General features: G+C 41.5%; 1 gene segment (V, D, J or C); it reads left to right on the forward strand.

Moving 5' to 3' along the window:
- The first annotated feature begins 13,746 nt into the window (after nt 1-13,746).
- LOC133122378 (Ig mu chain C region membrane-bound form-like) overlaps nt 13,747-24,652 on the forward strand; it is a 101,767-nt gene continuing 90,861 nt past the window's right edge. The window contains 1 exon segment of the C gene segment in view: nt 13,747-13,834. Within this exon segment, the coding sequence occupies nt 13,762-13,834 (73 nt within the window).

Raw genomic sequence — 24,652 nt, forward strand, 5'->3', positions numbered from 1 at the left:
CAGCATTTACAATACAGCATATAGATACATAGAAACATTTAGTGAAAGGGTATTTTTGCACGATTCTCAATGTCATTCTAAACATTCATAGTTTTTAAAAAAAGCGTTTTGATCAAACTTCAACACTTACTCTCCGACAATAAGTGCACTTAATGTAGTAATTAAATAGACTAAGTAAGTAAACGTGGATACTTCCTATTTTGTATTGACTTGCGAGGGTAGCGTAGCTGACGGTAGTGTATCCACGTAGCAGGGAATGACGGTAGTGTACCCGGCTACGCTTGAACAAAGTAAAGTGAAGTGGGTGTGTTAGTTATTGTTAGCTGTGAGAAGACTACTTGCGTAGTCTTTTTACTCTGTTTACTCTATATATGCGCAAAAGACGGCGAATCAATTCACGTACATATATATATAGCTACCAAAATACATTCCAATAATAAGACGGCAAATATGGAAACACAGGTAGTGTATCCAAGTAGGAGGGAAAAGAGCGGTTTTTGTATGGCTGCACATCAGTGTGCGGCTGGGGCCCGGTGGTTTATGGCCAAACAGAAACCCACTCTGGTATCTGAAGAGATCATCCCCTCAGTCTGACACCACATATGTAGCCCCCAAACCATTCTGTCTTATTACCAAATGGCAATACCAACACTTGTGACGTTCTTTATTTTCAGTCGCTGAGTGTACACTGAGCTGAGTGTGGGGTGACATGGCTCAGGCAGTAAGAGCAGTCGTCTGGCAGTCGGAGGGTTGCCGGTTCGATCCCCTGCCTGAGCTGTGTTGAAGTGTCCCTGAGCAAGACACCTAACCCCCAAATGCTCCTGATGAGCTGGTCGGTGCCTTGCATGGCAGCCAATTGCCGTCGGTGTGTGAGTGTGTGTATGAATGGGTGAATGAGGAGCATCAATAGTACAGTGCTTTGGATAAAGGCGCTATATAAATGCCAACCATCTACCATTTACACTCACCGAGCACTTTGTTAGGAGCCTTTAAACTTTATTACACCTACTTATTCATGCGATTATCTACTCAGCCAATTGTGCGGCAGCAGTGTAATGCATAGAGTCATGTAGATACGGGTGAGGAGCTTTAGTTAATGTTCACATCAACCATCAGAATGGGGGGAAAAATGTGATCTAAAGTGAATTTGACCATGGAATGATTGTTGGTGGCAGGGTGGTTTGCGTATCTCAGAAACGGCTGATCTCCTGGGATTTTCACCCACACTAGCCTCTAGAGTTTGCAAAGAATGGTGCAAAAACAAAACAGAAAACCCAGTGAGCAGCAGTTCTGCAGACAGAAACCTTGTTAATGAGAGACATCAGGGGAGAAGGGCCAGACTGGTCAAAGCTGACAGGAAGGTGACAGAAACGCAAATTACAACGGTGGTGTGCAGAAGTGTGTCTCTGAGCCGCGGTGACGCAACAGGCTAAGAGGACTTGCGGTTGCAGTTCGCTGCAGTTGCACACCGGGGACCGCCTTGGGCGCCTCGGAAACACGGTCACAAGCATGAGAGGAGACGACTTGAAGAAGGCGTGTGGCTCTCCTTCGGGCCGCTGAGGGACGGGGTGTGGGCGGTGTATCTAATACTAACTCTAATTGGATTAGATGGGGTACAATTTGCCTCCCAAATTTGGAGAAAAAGGGAAAAATAAGAAATAAAATTTTTAGAGCATCTCTGAACACAAAATGGATTATAACTCTTAAGTGGATAGGCTACAGCAGTAGAAGTCTAAAAATAATAAATTTAATAATAAATGCATAATAAAGTGCTCATTAAGTGTACACTGCAGTGAGTGTACGTTGTTTTACACTTCGTTGTGCATATCCATCCATCCATCCATCCATTATCTGAACCCGCTTATCCTGATCAGGGTCGCAGGGGGGCTGGAGCCTATCCCAGCATACATTGGGCGAAAGGCAGGAATAAACCCTGGACTGGTCACCAGTCCATCACAGGGCACACACACTCATACACTCATACACTCATACCTATGGGCAATTTAGACTCTCCAATCAGCCTAACCTGCATGTTTTTGGACTGTGGGAGGAAACCGGAGTACCCGGAGGAAACCCACGCAGACACTGGGAGAACATGCAAACTCCGCACAGAGAGGCCCCAGCCGACGGGGATTCAAACCCAGGACCTCCTTGCTGTGAGGCGGCAGTGCTACCCACTGCACCATCTGTGCCGTCAAGAGTGTGGATTATGCTTTCAAAATGTATTTGTATCATTCCCAGTAATTCCAACATATGTTTAAACTCCAGTTTGAATGTCTGCTAAATGGTTCTTTTGTGAAATGCATTCTTGTACAAATAATTATAATTAACTTTCAATGTTCAAGGGCAATGGGATATTTTATGGCATCATTTTTGTAACAAAGCTATAATATATAGGAAACTGACAACTCAGCTCAGTGTACCATGGCATACAGGTGTTTCCGGTCTGTGTTAGTCTGACTCCAGTGTGAGGGCTATTTTAAGGGTGCAGTTCATTGTATACTTGACACAAATTTCCCCAGCCTTTGGCAAGGCTGTACTGCTATCTGTCCTTGACTCTAGAAAATGTTTAGGATGCAGTATAACTTTAGCCAAATATTCACCATTACTTATACAGGCAAATGTTCAGTTAAGATTGTTCAGAGAAGCCTGATTTCAAATATTTAGAATGTTTCAGAATGCTAGTTGTTTAGTTGTTTAGAATGCCAGACCTCTTCGTTCAGCCTCCACAGGCCGCTTGGCACCTCCCCCTCTCCGAACCTCCACATCACGCTCACGACTACTGTCTGTTCTGGCTCCACAGTGGTGGAACGAACTCCCCGTTGAGGTCAGAACTGTAGAATCTCTCCCCACCTTCAAGCGCAAGCTGAAGACACACCTCTTCAAGCAGCACCTCTCCCCATCCCTCCCTACCTCCCTGTGAACCTTAATTGTTGTCTCTGTGACTTGCTTTGTGTATCGGTATTTTTAGTTGGCTAGGTAAGCAGTGTTTGGATAGTTAACTTTGGTCACTTTTGCTCTGTTTTTTTGTTTCTTTGTTCTCAAAAAAAAAAGAAAAAAAAAAGAAAAAAAAAGGCCCTCGTCCTTATCTTTGTTGTACAGGTAGCAGTTGAAATTGTACTTCCCTCTCGGGTCTTTCAGCGAACTTATCCCTGGTTATGGGTATGCACTTTGTTGTACGTCACTCTGGATAAGAGCGTCTGCCAAATGCCAATAATGTAATGTAATGTAATGTAATGTTTCAGAAAGCATATCAGATAAGTAGGCAGGTGCATTGCCATGTCATGATTTAAAGAATCTTAAAATTGATTCTTTATCTAACGGGCAAACAATGTAGGGATTTTAAGATGGCTGTGATACAAACTCTTCATCTGGTGTTTGTCAGGACACAAGCTGCTGTGTTCTGTACAAGCTGTAACTGACTGATAGCTTTTTTCTGTAGACCATACAGCAGAGCTTTACAATATTCAAGCCTGCTAATGATGAAAGCATGTGTTAGCTCTTCAGTATCCACCTGAGAGAGAACTGGTCAAACTTTATAATGTGACTGATGGGACTGCAATGTGGGCGTTGAGTCAATAATGACAATAATGAGTCAGTAATGAGTCAAAAATGACATCAAGGTTTTTAACTTCGTCCTTAGTGCACATGACAGTAGGTGTGTGGACCATCTATCTCTGTGCCATTACCCAAACAATAATGGGGCGGCCTGTAGCGTAGTGGTTAAGGTAAATGACTGGGACACGCAAGGTCGGTGGTTCGAATCCCGGTGCAGCCACAATAAGATCCGCCCAGCTGTTGGGCCCTTGAGCAAGGCCCTTAACCCTGCATTGCTCCACTGTACATCGCTCTGGATAACAGTGTCTGCCAAATGCAATAATGTCATTAGGATCACTGTTTTTTGTTTTTTCTTTATTCAGCTGTAAGACATTTTATGACATCCATAGATTTATGCCATGAATTTTAACACAGCTGTACATAACATTACATTACATTATTGGCATTTGGCAGACGCTCTTATCCAGAGCGACAGTTCTGCTCACTAAGCAGGAGACAATCCTCCTGTATATCTATAGTTGAATCTGAAGGTTGTTCCAGGGGAATTCCTGTGGGAAGAGGGCAATGAAACACTTGTCACAGGCTCCTTTTGGCCCATATTCAGTGTCAGGTTCTGTGTTTTCTGTGTCTGTTTTTGTCTAAGTCGTCAGCGTTTTCATTTATCTTACCCTCTGTGCACACCGTAGTCTGTCAGTTCATTCCATTCTCTGTCATTCGTTTCACGTTTGCCACTTCCTGATTGTTTTGCACACCTGATTGTTATTCCCTATTTTTAGCTCTGTATATGGGGGAGAAGACGACAGCCTTCACGCGGCCTCTCCTGTGAGTAGTGAGAAATGGTGCGAGACCAACTCATGAACTAATGTCGCCAAAGAATCGTCGAGCTGGCGGACCAAGGTACAAGCCGAGGTCAAGACCAAGGCAGAGAACGTCCTCGCCAGGACAGGCGGACACCCCCACCGTCGAAAACCAAGGTCTGTCGGTGCTCCAACTCAACGTCGAGGGCCTTACCATCGCCAAACTCGAAGTCATCAGGCATCTCGCCGATTCCAACAAAGTGGCAGCTGTTCTCCTGCAAGAGACACACTGGGTTTCTGACGACAACCTCAAACTGCCTGGGTTCTTCCTCACCGGATCCATCCACAGCAAGAAGCATGGAATGGCAACCTTTGTCCGGGAAGGATTGAGCTGCTCAGCCACCAGTCAATCTCCACCCGGCTGCAACATTGAGTGGCTGGTCACCAAAATCCAAGAAACATCTGTTGTGAATGTATACAAGCCCCCACCAACTGTGCTGACTGTATCATCACTACCATCTGTGACTCCTCCCACCATCTATGCAGGTGACTTCAATTGCCAACATACAGATTGGGGTTACAACCACACATCACAGGATGGTGAAGCGCTGAGTGAGTGGGCTTCTAACGCTGAGGCACTGCTGCTCTTCGACCCAAAGGAGCCCCCAAGCTTCTTTTCTGCACGCTGGAACTCTCACACCAACCCAGACCTGGCCTTTGCCGTATGCCGCAGTAACAACCTGAAACCGGAGAGACGTGTCTTGGACAGGTTCCCTCGTTCACACCACCGGCCATCCATCATCAAAGTACCATCACTGGTACAGCCGGTATCTGGCAAACCGGTCAGGAGATGGAACATCAGGAAGGCGAACTGGCGGCAGTTTATGGCGGAAACGGAAAGAAGAACTGCTGGTCTCCTGGACCCAGAAGCAGCTGATGTGGATGCTGCATACGCCGCCTACTGTGAAGTCCTCCTCAGGGCAGCAAAGCACAACATCCCACGTGGCTACAATAAGAACTACATCCCGGGCTGGGATGAGGAGTGCAGCTGCCTGCTGCGCCAACACCAGCAGGCAAGCTCCAGGGAAAAAATGGACGCAACAGCAACAACCCTACTGCAGAAGCTGGACGACGCCCGAAGGGCCAGGTGGACTGAAGTAGTGGAAGCTATCGACTTCACCCACTCTAGCCGGAAGGCGTGGCAGACCATCAACCTGCTCTCAGGGAGAAAAACAACCCCCCGCAGGTGTCCAGTGACAGCAGATGCCATTGCTTCCCAGCTCCTGAAAAATGGTCACTTCCCTGATGCTGACAGAAACGTCACACGATTGACCTTGTGTGAGGTATCGTCTCTCTCCAGGGCAGCCAGCGTCGATGCTAACCTCTCAGGAGACTTCACAGTAGCCAAACTAAGTGCAGCAATCAACAAACTGAAGCCGGGCAAGTCATCAGGTCGAGACAATATCCACCCAGAGTTTGTCATACACCAAAGTGAAAGAACATCTTACTGGCTATGCTCGTTCTTCTCATCATGCTTCCGGAGGTCCAAGCTCCCAAAGACCTGGCGCCGTGCTTCCATCATAGCCTTGCCAAAGCCGAACAAACCCGCTGAAGACCCAAAGTCCTACAGGCCCATCTCTCTGCTCTGTGTCCCATATAAGATCCTGGAGAGGCTGATTCACAGCCGCATCGAGCCAGTGGTGGACCCACAACTCCCACCGGAACAAGCCGGCTTCCGCTGAGGCAGGTCAACAGTGGATCAGGTAATGCTACTCACTCAGGACATCGAGGACAGCTTTCAGGATAACGAAAAAGCTGGAGTAGTATTCCTGGACCTGACAGCCGCCTATGACACCGTGTGGCACCGTGGACTACATCTGAAACTGTTGAGGACAATCCCGGACCGTCCTCAACCGAGACATGGGCATCCTGGCAGACTACCTCCAGAAGTGGCACCTTCAGCTCAGCATGGGCAAGACAGTGTCTGCAGCTTACCACCTTAACAATCGGGAAGCAAGAAGGGAACTGGATGTGCATGTTGGCAACAACCGCCTGGAGTTCCAGCAAGCCCCCAAGTACCTTGGCGTATGCTTGGACCGGACACTGTCCTACAAGCAACACCTGGATGAAGTGAAGGCCAAGACAACAGCAAGGGTCTCGCTCATCCGCCGCCTGGCGGGTTCGACTTGGGGAGCTTCCCCCCAGACCCTACGCATATCCACGCAAGCCCTGGTCTTACCCGTAGCAGAATACTGTGCCCCAGCCTGGAGCAGAAGTCCACATGTGAACAAGGTAGATACGGTCATCAACAGCGCCCTCAGTATAGTTACTGGTTGTCTGAAACCCACCCCTGTGTCCTACCTGCCAGTCCTAGCTGGAATCGCCCCAGCCAGTCTCCGAGGGGATGCGGCTACCCTCGCCCTGGCAAGAAAAGCCCAGAAGCACGACTGGCACATCCTACACAAAGCCACAACAACACCGGCACCACCATGCAGGCTTAAGTCTCGCCATCCCTACAACAAGGCAGCACAAGAGATGCTACAGTCTATCCCTGAGGACTAAGTAGGCTGGCAGCATCCTGGAAACAGACGTGGGAGACGGCTGGGCCCTCCCGCATGCAACGATACATCCGGGACCCAGGAGGCGGTGTAAAAGGAGAAGACATGCCACGCCATCTATGGACCTCACTGAACTGTCTCTGGCGTCGGACGCTTCAAGTCATCTCTGAAGAAGTGGGGCCTATCGGACAGTGCGGCATGTGAGTGTGGCGAGCCTGAACAGACTGCCGAGCACATAATCACCGGCTGCCCCCTATACAGCCCACCCTCAGAAGCTGGCCTGTTCGACTTAGGACCGGAGACGAGGGCGTGGCTGCATGACACTGAGTTGGCCATCTGACGATATACAAAAGAAGAAGCTCTGTATATAAACTCTGTTTGTCTTACTTGTTGCCTGATTGTCATGTGCGTTAGTCCTACTCTCCAGTGTTTATTTCTGTCTGATCTCTCGTTTGACCCATTTTGTTTTCGACTACTGCTTTTTAGATTTCCAGTCTGTTCTGTGCTGACCCGTAGCTTTCGGACTTGGTTTTTCAGATTTTGATTTTGGATTTTGTTTCTCTTTGGACTGCCGTTTGTTTTCCACCCTTCGCCTGTGACCACGACCACTCTTTGGATTATCTCTGTTGTTTCTGTTCGCCTGGATAACCGACCATTGCCTGAACTCTCAATTACGAACTGCCTTATCTGCACTACAACTGTTTGCCGGGTTTCAACCCTTGCTTCTCTGATCTGCTTCCTTAAAGACTTTGACATAAACTTCTGTAGTCTCTTGTCTTCAGTGTTCTGGTGTCTGAAAGAAAATATTTTAAAAATCAATTTCAATATGGAATTTTCATATGGAAAAGCATTACAATCAATAATTTATGACCAACTGTTGCATGCCTATTATTATTGTAAATTATAATTTGTTCTGAAACATGCTGTGTCCTGTATATTTTTGTCCACTTGGATCTATGTGGAGCAAGGAAAGCATTCAGTTTCAAAGTAATGGCACAAAATCTACAACAAAACAATTCACAATTGTTTCCAAGTTGTCACGGTCCACCTTGAGAAACAAATTTAAACCGGGTTTTTACACCCTTTCAGAAATCGGATGCCCAAACCATCAAATAGACTTGCTCAACTTCTTCAGAGACTTCAGGACCAAGGACAGTTCTTTGAAGAGTGCCTAGCAGAATACTCCACTGGTAATACATATTAGGCTAAGAATAACGCATCTTTTTGTAGGATTTTGAAATATGTGATGTATATAATGAATTCAACACTTCAATCACACTCAGGATTTTTGCTGGTTCTTGCTGTTAATTCTTCTTCTTTTTATAATAATAATAATAATAATAATAATAATAATCATGAGCACGAACCAGCACTAACCGTGTTGTGTTTTATCAGTAAATGTTATGACATAAATGTTACTGTCATAAAACAAAAATAATTATGACAAGTTTATGTAATTTGACAAAACCAATCATTTGTTAAGCCATCTTGTGACAGTTGCTAAGTCATGTGTATGGCAGTGTTATGTCAGCCTTATGGCAAGGGGTTCAAGTAAAGTGTTACCAAAAATGTAATATTAGACAAAGATATTAGACAAATTGATAAACTCAAAACACATTTTTGAAATTCTTTAATTTACTTATGGGTGTTTGATTTGATTATCACCCCTGTGAAAATGTGTAATTTCAGCACCTTCAGCAGCAATAACTACAACCACACATTTCCTATTATTTTATATCAGTTTTTAAAATCGCTCTGGTTTTTAGCCCACATTTCTTCTACAATTCAGATAAACAGGTAGGTTTTTGCCCGGTTCAAGTCCCGCCACAGCATATCTATTTGGTTCATGTCAGGACTTTGACAAAGACATTCCCAAACTTTAATGTGGGTTTTTTTTCCGCCATTCAGATGTGGATGCTCTTGTGTTTTGGACCAATGTCTTGCTGCAGAAACCGAACATGCGTCAAATGCAGCTCATGGACAGATGATCAGCCAACATTCAATATACCAAGTCATCCAGGTCCCTCGGCAGAAACGCATCCCCACACCATCACACTACCACCACCATGTTTGCCTGCTGGTACGATGTTCTTACTGTGACATCCTGAAGTTGGATCAGTTAGGCTTGACATAATGGGACCCATGTCATCCAAAAGGTTCTAGGAGATACGGCAGTATTTGAAAAAATGAAAACAAAATTCAACATTTCTTCATGGTGTCATTGTTATTTAACCTGCATTTTAAAAAATCACTGTTTTTTTTTTGGCTAAATGTTGATTAAAGATCAAAAGTTGATAAAATGTTGAGGGTCAAGCTGGGGGTTTAACATTGACAACAGACAATTACTTTCTTTCTTGATATCCCTGGCCTTCAACGTCGTATAGGCTGCTATCGCGTTCGTACATAAAATCTTGAATTGATAGGCTTACTTTTAATGCAAATTGTGTTCAAAACATAAATGAACGAATCAATTATTGAACGTGCGAAATGTAACCTGCATTCATTCGCATGTGGTTTAGGGTTCAGGAAGTGTTTCTGTTTGGCTGGAATATTGAGAGAGATCACTGTGACAACTACTTTGACTACTGGGGACAGGGGACCAAAGTCACGGTATCATCTGGTATGTATATTTCTATTTAAATTTGTCACGGTGCCATTATTGTTTTTGTTCTTTTTGTATCTTTTATTACGCCTGTTAAATGCAATAGCCTACCAATAGCAATCGACAGCGCCGCTACGTATCGGTTAAAGGTAATTGAATACAATGAAGCTATAAGTTAAGATATAAGGGCGAAAAAAGTGTGTTTGGAACGAGAACATCAAAAAAAATCCGTGATTTCATAAAAAGATACAAATGTAAAACAGCTGCGACGATTGATCAGAACAAATGCTTGGTTTTAAGCAGAGACCTACTTAGTGAATCGGCCAGGTAAATTATATCTACAGGAGTCTCTCTTTCCAAGCATACAAGAATTTATGGTTTGTCAAGTTTTTGTATGAAGCATTGGCCAAACTATTAACTGTGGCTTCGAGTACTGGGGGAAAGGCACGAAAGTCACTGTTACCTCAGGTAAGTTCTTCATTTAATCAAGATTCAATTTTACGTTAAACGTAACTAATGTAATTTTCCAACGAAGAACTGAGTACATTTTATTCCATTAAAGGCCATTGCATCCCTTTTATTTATTTTGATTTATCGGCCTATTATATTGGTTGCTTTAGTCTTTAAAAATATATAGAATTATCCTATATAGAAAATATGTCATTCCAAATGCGAGGAAATTAACTGAGAATTATGTTGGCAGATTGATCATTGTAATTGCAATACATAGGCTACTCCAAAGTGTTGTGAACATATGCAATTAAGACAGGAGATGTTTCTTCTTCCAAGCACAAACTAATTATTTTAAAAAGCGATGCTTTGTCGCGGTTTTTGTATGAAACATTAGCCAGACTTGTAACCGTGACAGCTATGAGTACTTCGACTATTGGGGGAAAGGCACGAAAGTCACAGTTACCTCAGGTAAATTTAACTTTTTATCAATGAGAACCGATCCAATATCGTGCAACTGCCATTTTGAAAAGTTAGTTGGCATATTAGGCATATTCAGATTTGATTCATCGGCATGCTTTTATCTTCAAAAACTAGGTTGCTAGACTATTAGGCTGCCGATGGCCATTTCGACTCTCTTGCAATTATCCTATAGCGCAGTAGATGTTTCCGTAACCAAGCAAAACTTAATTATTTAAAAGACTTTAAACGATCGTTTGCCATGGTTTTTGTATGAAGCATTAGCCAGACTGGTAACCGTGACAACTGGGCCTTCGACTACTGGGGAAAAGGCACAAAAGTCACAGTTACCTCAGGTAAGTCAAACGTTTTATCAATTACAAGGGATCCAATAACGTAACAGTCTACAACTTGTCGTTTGTTTGAAGAAGACCTGAGAACAGTGAATCGAAATATGCCTGAGATTTAGTTCAATTGCCGAGTAGCCTAAATCCACATCTCTGTAGAATTGTTTTAGATGGAAGCATGGCATGCCATTGAAGAGCATGACAGCTCGTTTATGTAGCTAGCCTATTTTGATTTTCTCGGCATATTCAGATTAGATTCATCTGCATGTTAGTTGCTTTTATCTTCAAAAATAAATGACACAGAAAATATCCAAAATGAGAGAAAATGAAAAACTACGTTCGGTTACTATAGCCTACAATGCAAAACGCGGGTCTGCTCTAGGCGACATGGCAAGACAGAGGTTAATCTAGTCTAAATTTAAGATATAGCATAGCCTATTTAATAAACACCGAACTAGGTAGCTAGACTATTGGGCTGCCGATGGCCAGTTCGACTCTCTTGCAATTACCCAATACCGCAGGAGATATTTCTTTATCCAGGCAAAACCTAATTATTCAAAAAGACTTTAAACGATCGTTTGTCACGGTTTTTGTATGAAGCATTAGCCAGACTGCTAACCGTGACGGCTATGGCTACTTCGACTACTGGGGGAAAGGCACAAAAGTCACAGTTACCTCTGGTAAGTCAAACGTTTTGTAAATCAGAAGGAATCGAATAACGTAACAATACAACTGTCGTTTTTAATGAAGACCTGAAAACAGTGAATTGTCAGTATAGCCGATGTAAGTACATCCACATGTCTGGATAATTGTTTACGATTGTTAAAAGATGGAATGACATTAAAGAAAATTCAATCCCTTTTATTAATTTATTTTATTAATTTGTCGGTATATGCTATTCAGATTTGATTAATCGACATGTCTATATGCTAAGTTGCTTTTGTATTAAAAAGAAATACACGAAAAATGTATGTATCCAAAATGAGAGAAAATGAACTATGTTCGATTACTGTCGACCCGTGTTTTGCCGTGTGCAGTAACTGAATGTAGTTCATTTTTCTTTGTTCTTTTATTTTTTATTAATACGAAAGCAGCTTCAGCTATTGGCAAGCCGATTAATCTAATCTGAATCGCCTATGCCGACAAAATAGGCTACAGGGTAAATAAATAAATCAAAGAGATCTCGTTAAAAATACTTAAGCGATGGCTTGTCACGGTTATTGTATGAAGCGTTAGCCAGACTGTTAACTGTGACTACAATGCTTTCGACTACTGGGGGAAAGGCACAAAAGTTACAGTCACTTCAGGTAAGTTTAATGATTAATCGGAATGTATTTAATATAGCCTAGTCAATACAAATTCTGTGTGGGGAAAAAAAAACGTCAGAAGAATGTAGCTACATAGAAAGATATAGGCTATGCTAACGGTTTTTGAGCGTCCAAGCGCTTGAATGTGTTAAAGTGAGTGGCTGGTCCTTCGACTATTGGGGAAAAGGCACAAAAGTCACAGTTACCTCAGGTAAGGTAAACGTTTTTATCAATTACAAGGGATCCAATAACGTAACAGTCTACAACTTGTCGTTTGTTTAAAGAACACCTGAGCACCGTGAATCGAAATATGCCTGAGACTTAGTTCAATTGCCGAGTAGCCTAAGTCCACATTTCTGGAGAATTGTTTTAGAAGGAACGATGGCATGCCATTAAAGAGCATGACAGTGCGTTTATGGAGCTAGCATATTTAGATTTTGTCGGTATATTCAGATTAGATTCAGAGGCATGTTAGTTGCTTTTATCTTCAAAAATAAATGACACAGAAAATATCCAAAATGAGAGAAAATGAAAAACTACGTTCGGTTACTAGACAAGGCAAAACACGGGTCCTATGCTACATGGCAAAACAGAGGCAATCTAAGATATTCATATAGCTATAATTACTTAAAAAGACTTTAAACGATCGTTTGTCACGGTTTTTGTATGAAGCATTAGCCAGACTAGTAACCGTGACAACTATGACTACTTCGACTACTGGGGGAAAGGCACAAAAGTCACAGTTACCTCAGGTAAGTCAAACGTTTTGTAAATCAGAAGGAATCGAATAACGTAACAATACAACTGTCGTTTATTAATGAAGACCTGAAAACAGTGAATTGTCAGTATAGCCTATATGCTAAGTTGCTTTTGTATTAAAAAGAAATACACGAAAAATATCCCAATGTGCACGTATCCAAAATGAGAGAAAATTAACTACATTCGGTTACTGTAGACCCGTGTTTTGCCGTGTGCAGTAACCGAATGTAGTTCATTTTTCTTTGTTCTTTTATTTTTTATTAATACGAAAGCAGCTTCAGCTATTGGCAAGCCGATTAATCTAATCTGAATCGCCTATGCCGACAAAATAGGCTATAGGGTAAATAAATAAATCAAAGAGATCTCGTTAAAAATACTTTAAGCGATGGCTTGTCACGGTTATTGTATGAAGCGTTAGCCAGACTGTTAACTGTGACCACTATGCTTTCGACTACTGGGGGAAAGGCACAAAAGTTACAGTCACTTCAGGTAAGTTTAATGATTAATCGGAATGTTTTTAATATAGCATAGTCAATACAAATTCTGTGTGGGGAAAAAACGTAAGAAGAATGTAGCTACTTAGAAAGATATAGGCTATGCTAACGGTTTTTGAGCGTCCAAGCGTTTGAACGTATTAAAGTGAGTTAGCTATTTCGATATCCGATTTGTAGATTACAACTAGGCTAAATAAAATCAATGTGTCGCGTTAATTGTAAAAAGAAACAGCCAGTAAGAGCCTAAGTAAAATACCATTGCCACAACACTTCTATTTAACTTCTGAAATAATTAGCTCGTGTTGGGTTACTTGTGCGTTTCAGATGTAGGCTATTCAATCGACGCGTAAGCGCAAACCAACCCTCATTATATAAATAATTGAGTTGTTGCCATTACATCGAACACCAAGCTACGTTTGTGTTCGATGTAATGGCCAGAAAGCGAGTTGTGAACTACTACTTCGACTACTGTGGCAAAGGGACGATGGTGATTGTGAGTTCAGGTAAATAGTTTAAATCCCGCTCCAATTTAATTTGCACTCGATTTCAAAATTTACTTCAGTTTCTGAAATGTTAAGCGAAAAGGATGCATTTTCAGTTGTGCGGCATTGCAACCTAAACAAAGGGACGGGATTCGGTTGTGATGACTCCCATTTCAGAGAAGAAAACGCTTTTTTAAAGCATAGGCTACAATGCATTTTTATATGGGATATTCGTTTGTTTGAGTTGTGTATCCTAGTCTTCCACTCTATTTTGTTAAGTTTTACGGCTTGCTTATTCGCCTTGAAAGCAACAGAAATAAAGGTTTATACTTGTCTTGGTATTCAGTGAAAAAATAACTAATTACAGCGAATTATGTAGGAATCTTAACTGAACTTAAAATGATGGCGCCAGCAATATTTGTAAATTCGAGGGGACTAAAGTCATCCAAATCAGATCTGAGTTAGGTTACGTTCGTCTGGCAGCTCTTCAAATGTATAAAATTCCTTTATATACTTTAATTAACATTCAGAAGTGGACCGTCTCCAGTGGAAGACACACTATTTGGTAAAGCAAGATTTCCTTATGGATTAAAGTGCGTAAAGTATGCGGACACATGCTGCTTCCAGCTGAGACTAAGCAGATGTTAGACATGTTTTTGCATGTAGTAACTGTTGAATAGTATCATTGCGACGGTGCTTTCGATTACTGGGGGAAAGGGACCGCCGTCACCGTGTCATCTGGTAAGATTAAAGCTATGTATCTATAATGCACCGAGTGGGTCCGCGTTATATTTTTGAGATAAAGAGAACACTTTTCTGGCTGCACTTATTTGGGCGAAATTGCTTCTGTTCAGCACTTATGTATGTAAACTATCAGGCATTGTGTAATAGGCTATATATTCAATATAAATACTTGTAACCTGCTACCTTCATTTTATTCAGTAGATGTGGTGCTATCATTTTTTACAGCTATTTTGTCCTTGCATCGTGCAACAACTGGTCACATTGCTACCGCGTATTTGTGGATAATAACAGTTTGTTAGACGAAAGCTCTGTACGTTTATGTCGACTAAAGAAAGGATTAGTCGAAATCTGTGCAAAAACAGATTTCTCAAAATGTTGGCTGTATATTTTTAGGCGTACACAATATTGGAATATATTGCCGGTGTATGTCAGTTTGGTTTAAGTATTATTTTGACATAGGGCTACAGGCTTATTTTATTGTACGCTTGTAAAGTATCTGCATACTTAAATGACATTCATTCGATTTCTTCAATATTTCAGAATTTTAAAATGTGTAATCTATCTTATCTTATTATGTATGGAGTAAAAGGGAGGGTGGTGGCGAAAGTATTATAATTTATTTCACCCTTAACAAAACATCGCTGTCTACTCGAAACTTTTGCAAATTTGTAAATGTTGCAACTTGGTATAGAAAGAGACTGGGTTCTGTTGAATGTAAAATGTCACTGTTTCTGATGTAAGACAGGCAAAATCGTTCTCATATTAAAACATGTTTAATAACAGATAGGCTACAATAACAATGTTCAGTATATGACAGAGAAATGGGGGATTCTCTGTATTTAACGTTTTTTAGTAGCCTAATAACACATATCAATGTCTCTAAATAAATAAGCAAAACATCAATTGAATATCCTGTTTTGCCTTAACTAAAAAAGAAAAGAAAAAAGAAACAATAACGGCCTGAAATGTAAATGCCCAATAGGCGGTTTGCTTTTTATGCTCTTAAATTTCTTCTTCTTCTTCTTCTTCTTCTTCTTCTCCAGGTGTTAAGCAAGCTCCAAGTGTCTTCCCTTTGCTTAGTTGTGGGACTCCAGTAAATGGCTACGTCACAGTGGCCTGCATGGCTAAAGATTTCTTGCCTGACGATTTGGCCATCACATGGAGTCAGGTCGGAGGAGGTGATCTGGGGGGCCGCTTCCTTCAGTATCCATCTGTACGGGACAACGATAAATTCACCGCTGTCAGCCACCTGCAAGTGAAACAATCCGACTGGAACAATGAGAAGGCCTACCAATGTTCTGCAGCAGTTCCGGGTGTTCCCACCGAGAAAGCAACAGTCCAGAAACCTAAAGGTAGGTGACCTTTTCTCATGTACTTGTTTTCTTTTTCTTTTTTTCTTGTTTTCTTTTATTTCCGGTGTTGTTGGATGTCACTGTTGCTTGAGAACTGAAATAGCTTATTACTGAAATTGTTGTATTTTCTCCGAAGCAAAAATCCTGGAGGTAAAATAACGTTTTAGTGGACAAATTGGTGGATGTAGCTAATCACACACTCGACTACAGTGTATGCACGTGCTATCGTACAACATATACACAATTGACGGTATATAATAAAAAGTAATATGAGTGCTATTTCTTCCAAAATTTTAAAAACATTGTGAAAAATACTAAATGTGAAAAAAATGACAAAATGATATATATATATATATATATATATATATATATATATATATATATATATCATTTTGTCATTTTTTTCACATTTAGTATATATATATATATTCTGACCCTTAATTGTAACATATTGCATCAGTTTTTAATCTCATAATATTGTGAATTTAAACTGATAAATGGGAATTTGAATGTATTAGTCAATAAGGTCAAAACATATGGATTGACCTTACTGCATTTTGCGTAAGGTCAATCCATATGTAATGTACAATACTTTAATAAGCTGCGTAAAATGTGTGTATGTGTGTGTTTGCAAGTGTGTGTGGGCGCTTGTGTGTGTGCGTGCATGCAAGTATGGTTCTGTGGGTATGCCTAATATATATAAATAAGTATCATACAGGGATAAAGTGTGCCCTTCCCACAGAAATGTACGCTGTAGTCTGCTTCCACGGTGATGCAATGCAGACAAGAATTCAACAAAAATATGAATCATATGTTAATTATACAGATGTGGTTGGGGGTAAAACATACTACTACTACTACTACTACTACTACTACTACTACTACTAATAGTAATAATAATATATTAGTGCTGCCTAAAAGAAAATCATAGTTTAGGACTACCAAATGAATTTTTAATCTTACCGCATTGTGCATCGGCTACTTTTAACGCTTCAGTGAATATCTCATTAGAGAACTGCAACTGCGCGAACCGCCACAGGCGGCTGCTACACATTGCAGTCCTGCTGAATAGGGATGTGCACGATACAGTAAACATACGTTAATGATCAATTAGAAATTAGGTCACTTTTTCAATGTGGGCATGTCAAGCAATCCACCACAAATTTAATGATGTGTATTTTTATTTATTTTTTATTAACCTTTCCATAACAACTTTTTAAAAACATCCAACTGACCACTCAGCTAGAATGACTGTACAGTGCATTAAACCTATACTTGAGTTAACTTTTGTTCGTAGCTTTGACCTGCATATAAATGCAAGCGCTTCTTCACAGAAGCAAGTGCATAAATACAACTTGGCGAGCTTGGTGTACTGATCGCTGAACTCACCAAACTGAACTTGTATTTGTTAGGAAACTAACACTGCCTTTTAATGGTGAGTCAATGTGAAGTGTTAGCTGAACCCAACCCAGTCATTGTACTGGCCATGGCCTTATAATGGATTCTGAAGTTTCGGCAACATGGATTTGATTACGGTTTAACTTTCACAACATCGTGCCCGCGTGTAAACCTTGTGGTCTGACTACTATTGCAGGTGCCCACCAAAGAAAAGGAAAGTTAGTCGCTCAGAAAATCAATCCAAAAAAAGATAAATCGATGAGCACACTGAAATATGCTCCTGTCCATTGCACATACATACACACCGAAGCCCGTTCATTGCTTGCCTTCTCTGTAGCTGCACTCAGCAGTCCGTTACATTACTCACAGCTGTACTCTGTCTGCTTCTAACTCTCAGTAACAGATATGAGGAATTCTTACTGTATTTTTGGATTTAGCATTTATATTCTAACATCTGGGAAAATAAGAACGAAAAAGAAACCGCTTTAAGTGAGTTATTGGAAGTTAAAGATACGAGCCTGGATGTGTGGATACTGTCCCCCCCCCCCCACTTGTTTAGCACACGTAGTGCGCTACTGTGCTTCAGAAGGAAAGGAAATGTGTCATATCTAGGTCGAAAAAAAGGACACAAAAGTACTTAGGTAACTTACGAAATGGTGTGATTATCTTCACTGACTCAACTGTAGGGCCCCACCGGTCCGGTTTTTATGCACTAAAATGTTAAGGATCCGTTCTGCCCAAACCACATTTCATTGAGTCCCATTTGGACAGAATTTGACATAACATTTTAAAGCGCGCATGCACGCTGTGTTGATTTCGCACTGAGCATTTTTGAGTGTGAATCTACCAATGGGTTCCACGTCGGGCAATGCAGCCAAACCACACGTGCCATCATAACTGAGACGTATCGAGTTTCCTTTCCGTACAAGCGTTACGGTTTTTTTGCTTCCACATTTATATGCTTGTGCTTGTGTCCGTGTTTCGGCGGTGTCTGCACACATCTATACACGTGCTTGTGTTTGTTTTTCAGTCGTAATCAAGTCCGCCGCTCTTTATCTAATGATCCCGACTGAGGACCAGCTAAAGCACAACAAGACCGCTTCCTTTGCCTGCTTTGCCACCGAATTTTCTCCCAAGGAACTCACTTTTACATGGAGCAAGAATGGCAAGAAGTTGACTGGTGACATCACAACCCTGCCCGTGGTGGAAATTAGCGGAAACTTCAGCGCCTCCACCTTTCTGCATCTTTCTGAAAATCAGTGGAAATCTGGAGACAACGTCTCCTGTGCAATTGAACACCTAGGCGGAAACTTCGTAAGGACGGCCATTTACAAAAATCCCTCTAGCGGTACGTTTAAAGTGTCTATCTACGTATCTGTCTGTCTATCTCTGTCTGCCTATCTATCAATATATCTACCTGCCTGTCTACCTGACTATGCCTCTGTCTATCAATCCGTCTATCTTTCTTTCTGACTATCCGTCTGTCTCTCTGACTATCTATGTCTCTGTTTATTTATCAATCTGTATGTCTGAATATCCGTCTGTCTGTCTATCTCTGTCTATCTATCAATCTATCTGTCTGTCTACCTGCACTGGGTTCTTCCTCTATTTGCAGTGTTCCTTTTACATAAAATTAACCCCAAAGTACACACGTCACTCTGGATAAGCGTGTAGCGGCTGTGATGGCTTCACTTGGCTGCACAATGGCCCTTGGCCTTTTGGCAACTGCTTTCATTCCTTATGGTACCGCATGTCATTTTCACATTCCCACTGCTCTCTCTGTGTGCAGATCAGTAGTTTTGCCACTTTAAAAACTCAAGACAGTGGTGACAAATTGCGTTCTTACATTTTGTATACCTGCTCCACAGATTGTGGAGGAATTCCCGTTCAGGTGACAATCCCCGAACCGTCCACCACGGAGCTGTTCCTGCATGGCCGGGTGGAGCTGAAATGCCAAATCACCGGGGAATTGGGAGTCGTCAGCGATGTTGAGTGGCGAAACGGAGATGGCAAGGTCCTCGTGTCCTCCACTGAAGATGTGGGAAATTCCCGAATCGTAACGCTCCTAGCCAAGAAAGACGACTGGGCCAATGGAACAAAGTACACATGCATAGTGATGCACGATTGTTCCGGACCTCCAATTTCCACGCCCTACAGTCGAGATATCGGTAAGTTCCTCCTCCGGGCTCCAATTTGATCAAAAGCAGTTGCAAAGCGATTGAGGCTTCGCAAATTTGGGAAAAAAACAAAACATATATATATATTATGATCACGTTTTATCTAGTTTATTTGTCTGTTGTATTTCTGGGTTTCATAACATGACCCCCCCCCCCCCCCTATTGTTTCGATAACCTAGTCTTTTGATTCTGTCCACAAATCAGTGATGGATGAATGAATCAGACATTGTAGCTCATTGTAGTATTGTAGCTGGGGTTTGTAAAGACTCATGAAAGCTCACGTTTCATCAAGTATTTTAAGCCTGTAAGGAATAAGGTCAGAAATATGTCATTAGGATGTTCTTAACTGAACATTCTAATGCCGATGCAGGATTCACTACTGGCACGTTTAGTTCGTTTAGTTCTAGGGTTCTAGAAAACTGAGAGTTGAAACATTCCAAAAAACCTACTCTTCATTACATTACGTTAAAGGCATCTGGCAGACGCTCTTATCCAGTGACGTACAACAAAGTGCAAAGTGCATACCCATAACCGGGGACAAGTGCACTGAAAGACCGTTCGAGGGAAGCACAGTTTTAATTGCTAAGAATCAGTTTCAAGTGCTAATAAAGATAAGGACTTGGGTCTTGTAGATTAATCCGATAATGGATTATATCTATAAAACCGTCTTTATACGACACAACGCAAAAGAATAATACACATTTATGTAGGAAATGGTGACGGTGAAAGGGTTTCTTTGATGCCCCAAAGTAAAATATAGGTTTATGATTTCACAAAACACAGGGGAATATACACAGTAATTAATTGCACCGTAACTGAATTCAGTGCAATGCAAACACACTTGCCGTTAACAATAACAACAACAACAATAATAATAATAATAGGAATAATAATTTGTTATTTAGCTGACGCTTTTATCCAAAGCAACTTATAGTTGATTAGACTAAGCAGGGGACAAATCCCCCCTGGAGCAAAGTGGGGTTAAGGGCCTTGCTCACAATAATCAGACATGTGAAACTTTCCCTTGTACGGAGACAGGTGTTGTTGATTCTTTGCCTCAGGCTTTGATCTTGTGCGCCCTTCACAGCAGTGCTGTAAGCACTGAGTTTAACCAAAGTCATAACCAGCATCGCATATTTTCAGGACGTGAGATGCAGCGCCCCACCGTGTTTATAATGATCCCAACCGAAAGGGCTAGCACCAGAAAAGTGACCCTGGTCTGCTACGCTAAAGGATTCTACCCCAAGGAGGTGCTATTCTCTTGGTTTGCCGACGACGTGTCCATGGATAGACCAAAGTTCCAGACCAGCAAGGCGGTTGAAATGGATAGTCTATACTCTGCGTACAGCCAGCTGTCTGTCAGCATTGAGGACTGGGAGAAGGGCACCGTGTACGGCTGTGCGGTACACCATGAGTCTGTGTCCAACAACGAAAACAGAGCAGTAGTCAGGACCATCGACAGCATCTCCCAGAAGGCCTCCACCGTTAGCTTTGATATGTGTCGTTCTGGCAACAGCCCGGCTTGACAACGCACGCTCCCGTTCCTGTACCTGTCCTTCCTTTGTGCCTGGTTCAGTCTGACTGCAGTGTCTGTCTGTCTGTCTGAGTGTGCCTCTCTATCTTTAAAGTTTTTAAAAATGCAGAAACAAAATGACAATAAAAATAAATGAATAAAAAAGAGGCATGTCTGTGCAGTCTGTGTGGTTTACATGTTCTAATCTGGGGTGGGCGGTCAAGGTAATGCAAACATCCCGCCATAGCCCTCAGAGCCGAGACAAGGGCTCACTCCGTGAAGATACTGCTAGAATCTAGCTTTTACATTGCAGGGTAAAACGTGAAAGACATGCAGCACTCTTAAACATTATTATGATTTGTTTAACACTTGGGTCTGATTCATGAGGTGATGTGGTGAGAGGTGAGGGTCATGCCACCTGTTTTAGCCCACAGAGAGGAAAAGGCTAGGAGCTGGTTCTCAGCATTAGCAGTTGTAAGCCCAGCCTTGTCTACCATACTGCAATTCACAGGATGGTGAATTGGTACTTTAGATAAAGCCTTGCATGTTCTATGTTGCACATTATGAAATGCTACCATTTATTTATATAAGAAAAGCTATCATAAAAATGATGCACAGAATGAGAAAGAAAAACAACAAATTGTTGCTTTAGGAAAAATAACATTTAGGTCAGCTTAACAAAAGGAGTTTAAACTAATTAGAGACAAATGGTTATGAGTGAGAGGCACATTTTAGATGGGAAAGATATTAAATTATAATACATATTAAAGAATATAATATTAAATATATTAAAGAACATTATACCTGCCACACAGCTCCCCTCCTCCGTGAGTCAGTTCATCCACAGTCAGTTGTGTCCTTGGGGTTCTCTGCCATTCCGCCTATAACACAGAGAAAAGGGGCTGGAAAGGTAGCCGGGACATGCTTTTACCGTGCTGTTCGCTCAACAAACCGCTGTGTCCCCGTTCATGTGTCTCTTGGTCTGCGTCCTCTATCGACTCTGTGTCTAAGTCTTTCGTAAGAGCAGTGCAGGTTCTACCATCTCTCTGGTTCGCCAAACAGGTTCTTCAGAAGCCAGGTGATGGAAACCAAAAAGAATAAAATAACAATAACAAAAAAAAGAGCAAAAGAGAGCTCTGGTTGTCATAAATACTCCACGCGAGAGACTAAAGGAGAAGGTCTGCCAGGAGTACGTGTGAACGTCCAGCAAGGAAGACGCCAGGAAAGCCATCGTTAAAAGCTCCAAAAGCTCTGTCCTCGTAAAGAAGGAGGTTCCCTTACTGCAACAAAAAGACCCAAACTGCCGATGCGAAAGCGATTCGATGAAACTCTTTGGGGTTCAATCGATACACCGTTTGTCATGAGCTGAGGAACTTTTCAACACTCAAGCAAGATAGCAATTCAATCTCTTCAGAGGCCCATTCTACAACGGTTGATAAATCACACACTTATCAGTCAACCATACAAGTAGTTAATTATTAGTATTTCCTCTTTAAGAGCTTGCAGAGGAAGATTAATCACTTGCCATCCAGAGTGATGTAGCGAAGCCACTGAATGTCAGAACACTAATTTTTAGTTATTATTCACCACCAACGCGTATTTTGAAGCTTGGTTTGACATTAAAAATAATGTATTTTGCCCAGATGAAACTTCTCTCAGTGAGATGGACTGTCTGAGAGAACTAATTTCTTACGACATGACCAAAACGAAAAGCCCTAGGCCTGACGCAACCCAGATCAAAACCTTAAAAAGAATGGGAAAATATGTTAACGGAAGACTGACTGGTGTTTAATACTTCACGCAGACACATTTCATGGTACAGGGTCCACTGAATTCTGATGCCGACTTCCAACCAAAAGTATTATTTCGCTAACAAAAAGCTAACACTGCTGGCCATATACAGCATTGCTCTTGGTTCCACAACAAGTCCCAGGCGAGTCAAAGCTACCGTTAAAGCTACCGTTAAAACAAACACTCAAATAACTTTTGGAATTACGAGTGGAAACACCAACGATAACAACAATAAAGATATTTACAGTGATATACAACTGTACGAAGTAGCTAACGGGTAATAGCCATTGACAACGCGTGCGCATGGTAACAATACAGCAGTGCGCAAGATGCAGCAGTGCGCAAGATGCTTTTTAAATTTACACCATTTTTTTAAACTCATTTGATGAAAAGCATTTTTTTTTACAAACAAATGTCCAAATGTCGTAGTTTATTTTAAAGGATTTAGAAAAACGATTAATTTTATTGTATTTATTTATCTGGAAGTCTGAGACTGCGCCATATCATAAAACTGAGGAATAATTATAAAGGCAACAAACATTACATCATGGATTACTACTTGGATTATGTGGGCCACTGTGGGTGACAGTATTTTAGCTGGAGAACCGTGTCAATCAGAACAGTTATAGTCATTCTTTAAAGCTAAGCTACATTCTACATGGCCGACCAAAGGGCGATTACGTAACCTTCTCCACCGTGCCCAATTGAAAATACACGAGGAGCAACATCTCACCGCTATAACAATCCAAAAACATTTGATTGTCAATGGAAACATTGCTGGAAACCATCGACATGGTATAAGAAATGGAGACAGCTTCTGCTTACCGGTTCCATGAATTCCTATAGGAACTAATCAATGGCATGAAGGCAGTTAATGGAGGTCATGTTTCTGGCACCAGGGCATGCACACTGGGTTCCAATACCGGATCCTGGGGATGACTAGGAATTAATTATAAAATAAAGCATATCATCTTCTGTGGGGCTCCGAAAGCAAAATGTCCCTGGGGAGCAATTCAGTGTGAAGAAATTTCCAAAGTTTTCAGAATGCTGTCCAAAATTGTATAATTTGGCCAGGGTAAGTGCATAGATGAATGCACCTCAGTGGGTATATTCGGCACCAGAGGCTTAATAAATGGAGAACATGCCCATCCCCTCCCCTGTTGGAAACACGGACAAGTTTAAAACAGCATATAAATGAGAAATTTTGGAATGCAGCCACGTTGAATCGATACTGCTACAAAAATTATATTTGCCAGGTATCAAATAGGCTGTTTATGCTGGATTGGCACTTTAAAAAAGGAAAGCAATGGAGTGTTTATTATTATTATTATTATTATTATTATTATTATTATTATTATTATTATTATTATTATTTTACCTTAAACCATTGGGACAACAAAAGTTATGAAATAAGCACTTAGCACTAACAATAAGCTAAGGAGAAGAAACAATGGTCTTTTAAAATAATGAACCAATGAACCATGCGACGGTTCTAATGCTGTCTCCTTCCTTTCAGAAGACTGCAACTCCATTGATGTGGAGGATGACTCCGGCGCAGCCGACACTGCCATTGCCTTCATCTTCCTCTTCCTCATCTCTCTGTTCTACAGCATCGGAGCTACTGCCATCAAGGTAACCACATAGGTAACCCGGGGCAGGATGGGCAACACGCACGGTTTCCTTAAACAGGGCTTAAAGCAAGATACAATTCTGTGGCTAAATTGTTCAGAATAATCTGAAATTCCTCTTTTAAGGCGGTAGCTAACGTGGCGGTTATTCGTTGAATGTAAAGTAGGCTACTCTAAATATAACTACGCTAGTTTACTTATAAATGTCGACAGATAGAAGTGCAAAAGTCATGGTT

The sequence above is a fragment of the Conger conger genome, chromosome 2 (assembly GCF_963514075.1).
Source record: "Conger conger chromosome 2, fConCon1.1, whole genome shotgun sequence".
NCBI lineage: Eukaryota > Metazoa > Chordata > Actinopteri > Anguilliformes > Congridae > Conger > Conger conger.